Source organism: Rhinolophus ferrumequinum, chromosome 3 (assembly GCF_004115265.2).
Source record: "Rhinolophus ferrumequinum isolate MPI-CBG mRhiFer1 chromosome 3, mRhiFer1_v1.p, whole genome shotgun sequence".
Lineage (NCBI taxonomy): Eukaryota > Metazoa > Chordata > Mammalia > Chiroptera > Rhinolophidae > Rhinolophus > Rhinolophus ferrumequinum.
The window spans coordinates 83,085,375-83,095,080 of NC_046286.1; the positions used below are offsets into that span (position 1 = coordinate 83,085,375).

A 9,706-nucleotide genomic window follows, 5' to 3' on the forward strand; every position below is an offset into this window, starting at 1 on the left:
GTGGTCCCCAGAAGCAGCAACCTGTTATTTGCTGATGGTTTTAAAAAGTTAATTTTCAGAGGTGTTTTTTTTTATGTGAGACTGACTACTTATACCACACACATATATACGTCATTTGAACTGTTGCTTCAGATCTCATTACTTCCTAAATAACATCAACACTTGAAAAACTGAGCCCTTGAAATAGCCAATGTTGTGTAACCATAGCTTTTAGCTACAAAAACCAAGAGTTCCCCTATGGCATTGGAAGCACAGGTGTTAGTATAATGCTTTCCAGTGTTATTCCTGGAGAGTTGGTACAGTGGCCATTCGCAAACATTTTCTTGAGTGCCCACCTGTCGGGTGCAGGTAGGGCCCCTACCAGGCGCTCAGCATAGGAGCTGGAGGTTTGATTGATACAGAGTTCTCTCTCACCAAAGTGAGCTCCCAGCACATACAAAGCTGGCCCAGATGAAGGACTGCAGTGACGCTGCCAATCCCAGGTGTAAATTGTTATTTTTCTGCTGCGGTAATAATCGCCGCTTCAACACCTGGGCTGGAAGTGTCGCGTTCAGCACAGAGGTGGAAATACGGAGGAAAAGACAAAAGAAGCACTAGGGAAGTGGATCCTGTGTACTAGGGCAATGCCGTGCAGCTTTTAAAGGTTAGGAAGTTGGGATCCCAATGGGGTGTGAGGGGGTGGATAAGAGACGTGAACGAAAGGAGAGCTGGAGCGCAGCGATCCAGAGCTCTCTCCCCCTCGAAACCAAACCCTGGCCAAGTCCATCACTTTTAAGTAGCGGGAAAACTAAACTTTCCGGCTCTTAGCGATGACCTCCACTGAGCAAGCTCCTCCGCTAGTGCTAAATTCACCCGTCCCAGCTTTACTTTCCAGGGAACGAGACTAAGATCAAAGTGTCACAAAGCCTCGCTTCAGGAGAAAATAAGAATTTCCTTTTTTTCTTAGCCAGATGGGAAGTAAATAGTTCACAGGTCCTGCGGGGCTCAGAAGTACCTGGCCCTAGAGGTGGGAGGTAGGGGTTTGTCCTGCTCGCCAAAGTGGCCCACCACGGCCTCGCAGGCTGCGGTCGGTTCGTCTGGTCTCGGCTCGGTCTCGGTCCCGGTTCCTGCCCCGGCCACGCCTTCCCTTCCCTGTCTCCACCCCCTCCCAAACCCCTCTGGCGGCCGGTGGCTCCCCGCCCACTCCTGAAGCACGGTAGCCCCGGCGCTCCTCCCCAACCGGTAAAAGCTACTCAATCCAGAGACTTAATTTCTGCACTTTTGCTTATTTCACGTCTTTGCCTCACTTGGAACACGTGCCCCTGCCTCTGCGCCAGGCTCCGTAGTCCCGCGAGGCCACTGCGCCCCCCGGAAGCTCCCCCAGAGCCACGCGCGTAATTCCAGGTCCTTCCCAGGAAGGAGCGCGGACTGGGTGCGCGGTGCCCGGGACGGGAAGGGGCCAGACTTGGAGCCCTAAAGCACGCCCGGGCGGTGTCCTGGGGCCGTGCGTTCCTTCAATGTCCGGGCGTCAGCCCCCGAATCTGGAGCATCAGGGAGCTCCGCAGCCCGCTGCTACCGACGTTTTTCCTTTCGCTGGCCCGCATCTGGACAAAGTCCCGCGGCTGCGTCGGGAGGCACCGTGGGTGGAAAAGCCACTGCAGGGTGGGGGGCAAGGGGCTGAAGCGATGTCACTTGTTGCGGCTAATAAACGGTGCTCGACCCTGGGGCGCTGTTGTTTCTAAAATCTTTAGCTGTGCCCGCGATCTCTCCACCTGTGTTCCTTGATACAGAACCGGGAAGAAGGGGCAAGCCGGAGCAGCTGGCACTGTGGGCGGAGAGGGGGGCCGCGCCCCGAGAGCCCGCTCGGGTGGGCGTTGGGTGCCGGAGGGGCGCGGGTCCGGTCCCGCTTGCGGCAGCTGCTGGGGCTTCCAGCCACAGTGTCCTCCCTGACAGTGAAACCGCGCGGGACACAACCCATCACAGCTCGTCACCTACTTACAAATTGATGTCGCTAGGATTCCCGCCACTCCTCTCAGACCAGCCCCCCACCCCTGCCACTTTTCGGAGTCCTCCGCCCCCGTCACTGCCTCCCGGGAGCTGCGGGGCAGTCGGACGCGGAGTCGCCGAGCCACTAGGACGCCTGGCTGGAGCTGCCCTCTGCAGCTGAGCCGGCGCCCCCTGCCCTTCGCCGCGGCGTTGGCCTGGCACCCCCGCCGCCCTCGCTCTGCTCCTCCTGTGTCTCCTCCCTGCTCTCCTCCCGCAGGTCCCGGAGTTCTGCCACCGCAGGGTGTAGCGGGGCCGGCGAGATGAGGCAGCTGTGCCGGGGCCGCCTGCTGGGGATCTCGGTGGCCATCGCGCACGGAGTCTTCTCGGGCTCTCTCAACATCCTGCTCAAGTTCCTCATCAGCCGCTACCAGTTCTCCTTCCTGACCCTGGTGCAGTGCCTGACCAGCTCCACCGCGGCGCTGAGCCTGGAGCTGCTGCGGCGCCTCGGGCTCATCGCCGTGCCCCCCTTTGGCCTGAGCCTGGCGCGCTCTTTCGCGGGAGTAGCAGTGCTGTCCACGCTGCAGTCCAGCCTAACGCTCTGGTCCCTGCGCGGCCTCAGCCTGCCCATGTACGTGGTCTTCAAGCGCTGCCTGCCCCTGGTCACCATGCTCATCGGAGTCCTGGTGCTCAAGAACGGCGCGCCCTCGCCAGGGGTGCTTGCGGCCGTGCTCATCACCACCTGCGGCGCTGCTCTGGCAGGTGAGCGGGACCCGCGCCGACCCCCAGCCCACTCCATTTCATGGGGCAGAGACCGTGGGGATCACTAGTGCAACGCCCTCACTGCCAGATGGGGAGACGGAGACAGAGAGAGGCAGAGACCTTTAAACGTGGTCTCTTGGTTCGAAAACGAGACTTCTGAGACCCAAAGGAGCCTTGCGCACTGCTCGGGCCTCCTCTTTCAGAGCCTCACCACCCTCCCCCCACCCGCCCCGTCCGGGCTTTCGACCTCAGCCCCTGCCTCCCCCCCGTATCCTCCCTGCTGCCACTCCGTCTCCCCCTTCACCCCTTCCTTCCTCCGGGAAGGGTGGCATAGCCTCCTGAGCATAGGAGCTGGAGTCCCCAGACCAAGCCGGAAGGATGGGGGCCGTGAACTTCCTTGGGTCTCGCGGGGCTGGAGTGTATGTGGGGGGTGGAGGGCGTAAGGGAGCGAAGTTTAGGCCACCGGGGCTAGTTTTAGGTCTCCAGTGGCGCCCCGCAGGGGACTGCGAGCTCGCGGCAGAGGGGGTCGAAAGCCACAGCCGGAGACCCACTCGCGGGCCGGGTTTGGCCGACTGAGCTACATGGCAGCGGCGGGAGCCAGAAACCTTCATTTGGGGGTCGAAGGGAGGGCGGTGTTCTTCGTCCCGCCTCCAGCCCTCGGGGTTAGAAGCCCCAGGGTGGGTTCTCCCTCCCATCTGGCGCCCCACGGAGGGGGCAAAGGTACTAAGCGCCGTGCCAGCTCGGGGAAGCCACTTGCCTACCGCGAGGGTATCTGAGCTCTCTCCTGCCTCTGTCGTGGACAGAGGTAGACAAGGTGCCCGGGGATATGTCAGGGAAGGCCCCTTTCATGCCTCGCACTGGGCGTTGACTGAGCTTGGCTCTTCCATTTTATACCGGTGGGCAGAGCTGGGGAGGGAACCCGTCCACTTTCCCACTCGACGTTTTGCCCCAGTGGATACCCACCCGCGCCAACCTGGTGTCTTCTCTTTTTGCTTCCTGACCTGGCTCCGCGGTCCTCCTCCCGCGCTCTAGGAGCCGGCGACCTGACCGGCGACCCCATGGGGTACGTAACCGGCGTGCTGGCGGTGCTGGTGCACGCCGCCTACCTGGTGCTCATCCAGAAGGCGAGCGCGGACACGGAACACGGCCCGCTCACCGCGCAGTATGTCATCGCGGTCTCTGCCACCCCGCTGCTGGTCATCCTCTCCTTCGCCAGCACGGACTCTATCCACGCCTGGGCCTTCCCTGGCTGGAAGGACCCGACCATGGTCTGCATCTTCTTGGCCTGCATTCTCATCGGCTGCGCCATGAACTTCACCACGCTGCATTGCACCTACATCAACTCGGCGGTGACCACCAGCTTCGTGGGCGTGGTGAAGAGCATCGCCACCATCACCGTGGGTATGGTGGCCTTCAGCGACGTGGAGCCCACCTCTCTATTTATTGCCGGCGTCGTGGTGAACACCCTGGGCTCCATCATTTACTGTGTGGCCAAATTCTTGGAGACCAGAAAGCAAAGCAACTACGAGGACCTGCAGACACAGGCAGGGGGAGAGGAGGTGCAGCCAAATAGAGACCAGCTGCCGTTTGTCATGGAGGAGATGCAGGCGGAGGATGGAAAAGGCGGGTCAGAAGGTGGGAAGGCAGCAGGTGGCTCCACTCAGCAAAGAGGGCAAGAGGCGAGAGGCAGCCCCAGAAGAGTCCCGCTGGTGGCTACGAGCTGGCCGATCTCAGACAGCCGTGAAGAAGCGAGCAAGAGGTCATTAAAGGATGCTTACCTGGAAGTGTGGAGGTTAGTTAGGGGAACCAAGTATATGAAGAAGGAGTATTTGATAGAAAATGAGGAGTTACCCAGTCCCTGAAAAGGAAATGCATGTATGTATATATGTACATCTACACTTATTTTATATGTTAGAGATGACATATTTTAATGAGGGGCCGCCTAATTTTATTCTTTGAGGAGTGGGGAAGGGAAGCAAAGAAAGAAGCTGAAATGGACGGACAGCAATAAAATTAGCATCCGTGTGAATTATTTAGCGTGAGTTTGCCTGAGGCATCACAGAGACAAAAGAATGTGAAGATGCTTAAACAAAGTAAGGCAGCCGTTTCTGCTGCAGACTCCTGGCACGTTTGTGGGTTTTTTTTGTTGTTGTTGTTGTTTTTGTGGGGTTTTTTTGGTCATTATAACCGTAACCAAATATCTGCATGTACCGAGTCCCTCAACCACCCTCTCCAAGGATGGAGTGTAGAAATGATGGCAGGACTTAAAAGCTCAAAGATTACACCCAGGGGCACATTTTTGATGATAGAATTACAGTTTTTTATGGCCATCTGGGCAAAGAGTATATTATTGAAAAGACATATGTAAATACACTGAATTGGTGTTTACTGTTTATAATCATCTGAAATATCATGTTTACCTTACTTTTTCTTCACTTTATAAAAAAAATAAGTGCTCTCTTATTCTATTATATATTGGTAAGAAATGTTAAAGCTATTTTGAAAATATGAGTTCTTAGCTTTAATCATGAAGTTTAAAGTTGGCTTTTAGTAATTACTATAAAACTATTTTAAAAGTTGTTTTGGCTCACTGCTTTATAACATTTATTACTGAATGCTATGACCTTTTTAAAAAACAGTTTCACTGTGTCCAATATTCTTTCAAGCAAATGCAATGGCTGAAATATAATTCCGTATTAAGAAGCCCAAACAGAAGTGAAGCCTTCCTTTTAAGCTGGCCCTTGAAAGTCTCACTGCACAACCCAAACCGTGTTACAAAAAGAGCAACTGCTATCTATATTCACTTGATGATATTTTTCTATCTTAAATTTGTCAGAATAAAGTATTGGTCTATCTGTTAAAAGACATGTTGTTTGAAATTTGTTTTAGACACGTGTGTTCTCCTGTTGCTGTGTAGCTTGTGTTTGACTTCAATGTATGGTGTCTGGTGTCTGGTATGTAAGGGCCACCCCATCGGGAACTTCTTGGATTAGCATGATGGTTTAGTTTCACACAACAAAAACACTCTCATTTCCCAGCCAAGGAAACTATTATAAAGTAAAATAAAACACTGCCTCATGCGGCCGTATGGAAGCCACCCACAGCTGAGTTCGAGAAGTAATAGTACAGTACACCCAGGTGAGGTCTTCCTGTCATCCCCTCCAAGAAAGGTACTTTGACAGTGAGGGAGGGCACTCTTATACTTTCTGGGGTGTTCTTGAGCCTCTCACATGGTAACATCCTATACGTATATTTTTTTACTTCTCGCAAATCAAAACCAAACAAAAAGCAGTGACAAAAATGAAGTTTCAGTTCCATCAGTTTAGCTCCACAAGCTGTTAAGTAAGTATGATTGTGGTGGTCTGTGATGGGTACTGATTTGCTGGTTTTCACTGGCAACAATCATTTCCATAGGTACCCCTACAAGACATTTAGAGCCCTCAGATGGCTGCAGTTAGAAATTGCTGGCTAGGGTTATAATGACTTCTTTAAAAATAAGCATTGATGTTTTAACGTCTGCATGCTAGAAGGCAACATCTTGTTGCAACTCTGTGGAGCTGAGAATTAACGAAAAGCAGCAAAGTTGAATGAAGCATATATATTTTTGTTAATACCACTGTCAGGTAAATGGATAGAATGAATGTTTTTCACTGAAAATAATCCCTGTTGGTTAAAACTGTTGGTTTGCATTTATTGTAGAAAGATTAATTATTTTCTGTCACCAACAAACTTATAGAGGCACTGTATCAGGTAGAGTTCTTCAGAGAAACAGAACAAAGAAGATTGGGACTCTCTCAGAACTCCCGCTTAGATAGGGTTTGACACACTGCAGCTCTTTCAGCTGTAATCTGCTCTCATTATACTGGAGCTTTCCTGGTGTGCTGGGGAGCAGGGGAGGGCAAGGGCTCTACAATCTTATTATTAACTTCTCAGTCTTTTAGAGGCCCCTATCCTTGGGCTGTGACCTTCACAAGTGTTTCTTAGCCTTTTTTATTCTCCTCCCCTTAGATGAGACAGGAAGGCCAGAGGGGCCTAGAGTGGGGAAAATGCCTTTTCCCCAGGGTGGGATAAGTCTTTGGTAAGACTTTACCCCTGGACACTAAGTCTGTGTTATGGAGAACCCTCTGGGTATATTTCACAATGATTACTCTTTCCCTCCCTCTGCCAGAGCACCAAGGTTTCCTGGAAGTCAACCCCTGAAAATGTGGGTGCCCCCCTCCCACAACCATGGCCCATAGGGGGTTTCTCATTCTCATGACAGTCCATATTCAGCCTCCGGAAATTTATGAAAGTGACCATTTAAGGGTTGCTACCAATTTATAGCGCCAGTGGCTTCTGTTCCAGGTAAGGAGATCCGCTGTAACTTTCTGGATTCACCTGTCACCAAATGCAGATTTGGGGTTTGGGATGTTTGCCCTGCAACCTCCGTTCTCTGATGGGTCCTAGAAAAGTTGTTGATTTTCAGATCATTTATCTTTTTCTTGCTGTAAGAATGGGCGTAACAACTTCCAAGCTCTCTTTACATGTTGGAGCTAGAACTGGAAGTCCTGCTGAAGACTTTTGAAAGGCTGCTCAATTTCTGTAAAAACAGAAATTGAGTGGAATTTGCCCCAGCAGACTCTGCTGCCTGTTCAGACTGCCCATTGGGTGTGACACTTGTGGGGCTAATAGCGTGGTGCTCTGCTGTGGTCTGAAGCCAACCTCCAAGTATGTTGGTTCTGGGGCCTCTTGGGAGGGGGTCCAGTGCAGGCCCAGGTCACCCACTGCCTGTGACCGGCCGGGGACTACCTGGTAAATGCTGCATAACGATCCACGGTTGTTGGCTGCCTGTGCTAACACTAGAAGTGTGTGGGAGAAGCCACACTGTGAAACGAGGACGTCTGCCACCAGTACTGGGCCTGGGGTAGCTCTACAAAGTGCCAGGACACCCCAAAGCTTGCTGCCACCTGCCAGCTTCCTTAAGTTTCAGCCTCTGATAAAGTCTCGTGTGGTATGCAAGTTGGGGAAGGCAGCGTCTCAGGGAGTCACTAGAATGGGAAGAGCTGTGGTCACCAGGTTAATGTAAATTCTGGTTTGGTGCCAGTGCTGAGCCTGAAGGTACTTACTCGGCAAAATTCTCAGAGTATGCCGAGGCTAGCTGCCACCTGCTTGGGGGCTGTCAGACTCTGACAGTTTTCCAAGAAAGTGTGCAATTTAGGTGGGGCTGGCTACTCTTGGAGAAAGTGCCTCCCGCATTGGGGGAGTTGGGTAGGATGGGGTCTCAGTGAATCAGCAGGGTGGAGCTGCAGAGTTCACCAACCAATCAGATTCAGATTTGGCCGTAAGAGTAGGGGGAGGGCTCAACACATTAAAGATGGCGGCCATCTGCCAGCTGCCAGCTGCATGGGAAAAGGACCCCTCATAAGGAAAATGCCGACTGATCTCCAGCTCTCAACCTGAAGCAACACAACTCAGTCTATTACCTGCACGTCTCCGACACCGCCCGAGTTACTGTTCCTCCACTGGAGCCCAAGGTGAGTGCCTGGGAGTAAAATAGTCTGCGCGAGGGTTGTTTAAGAGGACGTCTGGGTTTCTCTCCACCTTTCATCCTACCCAGAATCTCCACTGTTTTTCACAGCCAGATGTTGTGGGGGTTCCTCTTCCTGACACCAGTACTCTGTGTTGGGGAGTCCGATGTGAGGATGTGAGGCTGGAGTTCCTCACTCCTCTGGGGGGAACCTCCACAGCCTAGATATCCCTCCTGGTTCTCAACTACAAACAGATTTGAAGTTAGCCAGTTCTGCACCTCTGTTCTCCCTAGCTTCTTCTTTATACCTTTAGCTATAAAATTCTTTTCAGCCAGACTTCCAAAGTTGTTTGTTCTATAATTTAGCTGTAATTTTAATTTGCTCATGGAAGGACACAGGAATAGTGTTTATCTACTCCGCCATCTTGGATCTCAATGTTTCCTACATTCATACTTCACAAATTCACTGGATACTGGAAGAATGTTGTATATTGCACACTATTATAAATCATAATGCCCAGAGTTTATTATTCTAGTGCTTGCTTTTTCCTAGGTATAGTTCTAAGTGTTCTATATGTACTCATATATGTAATTCTCACAACCTTCCAATTGGTTGGCATTAATATTATCCCAGTCATAGAAGGGGTAAACCAAGGTATGGAGAGCCTACTTGCCCTGCTTTCATAGCTGTTAACTTGTAGCTTTCGGATATGATTTGAACTTGGCTAGTCTGGCTCCAGTGCCCATGTTTTTCCACTATGCTTGTCTGCCTCCTGATGAGAAGCATTCAATCTGACATGAAAAAGCTGCAGATGATGGCTGTGATGGTAGGCAGCTCCAGTGCTTGTCAATTCTGCCGCTCAATGAGGACCCAGGCTCTATCCATAATTCCTTTCTGCTGTCCTCAAAAGGAAGAGGATACAACTGTATTTCTAGAAACAACTTATACGTGTGTGTATGTATGAATAGTTTCCTGTTTGTGAGCACTAAGGGTCCCAGAGAGCACTTGAGCGGAGAAAGGGGCTTAGTGGTTATTATAAAGAAGTATCTCCAAGCTATCCAGCCTTTTGGATCAATCTCTGTTTTAATATTCAAATAAAATAACTTACTCCTTTACCTTATATCACCCTGAAAAGTACAGATCTTTGCTAGTGTTTCTGTGGATTCACTGAGCACGCTCAGGGTTGCTGATTACTCCCTGTTCCTGGCTGCTGTGTTGATCACTTTAAAAAAATAAGACAAAAACAGCTGTATTGAAATATAATTTGTATATCACAAAATTTGCTCATTTTAAGTGCACAGTAGTCTTTAGTATATTTATAGAATTGTACCACCATTAGCACCATGTAATTTTAGAACATTTTCATCATTCCCAAAAGAAACCCTGTAGCCATTAGAAGTCACTCGCCATTTCTCCCCAATCCCCCCAGGCCTGGCAATCACTAATCACTTTCAGCCTCTCTGGATTTGCCTCTT

General features: G+C 51.1%; 1 protein-coding gene across 1 annotated transcript; it reads left to right on the top strand.

The window, feature by feature from the left end:
• Window positions 1-1,205: 1,205 nt before the first annotated feature.
• On the top strand, window positions 1,206-5,561 carry SLC35D3 (solute carrier family 35 member D3). Its single transcript, XM_033094371.1, has 2 exons — window positions 1,206-2,724; window positions 3,757-5,561. The coding sequence occupies exons 1-2, from the start codon at window positions 2,286-2,288 to the stop codon at window positions 4,584-4,586; spliced, it is 1,269 nt and encodes a 422-aa protein (XP_032950262.1). The 5' UTR covers window positions 1,206-2,285; the 3' UTR covers window positions 4,587-5,561.
• The last annotated feature ends 4,145 nt before the right edge of the window (window positions 5,562-9,706 follow it).

Coding starts and splice junctions, on each gene's coding strand:
- SLC35D3 (XM_033094371.1), top strand. CDS start 2,286: ATGAGGCAGCTGTGCCGGGGCCGCCTGCTGGGGATCTCGGTGGCCATC. Junction 2,725..3,756: donor CTGCGGCGCTGCTCTGGCAG/GTGAGCGGGACC, acceptor CCCGCGCTCTAG/GAGCCGGCGACCTGACCGGC.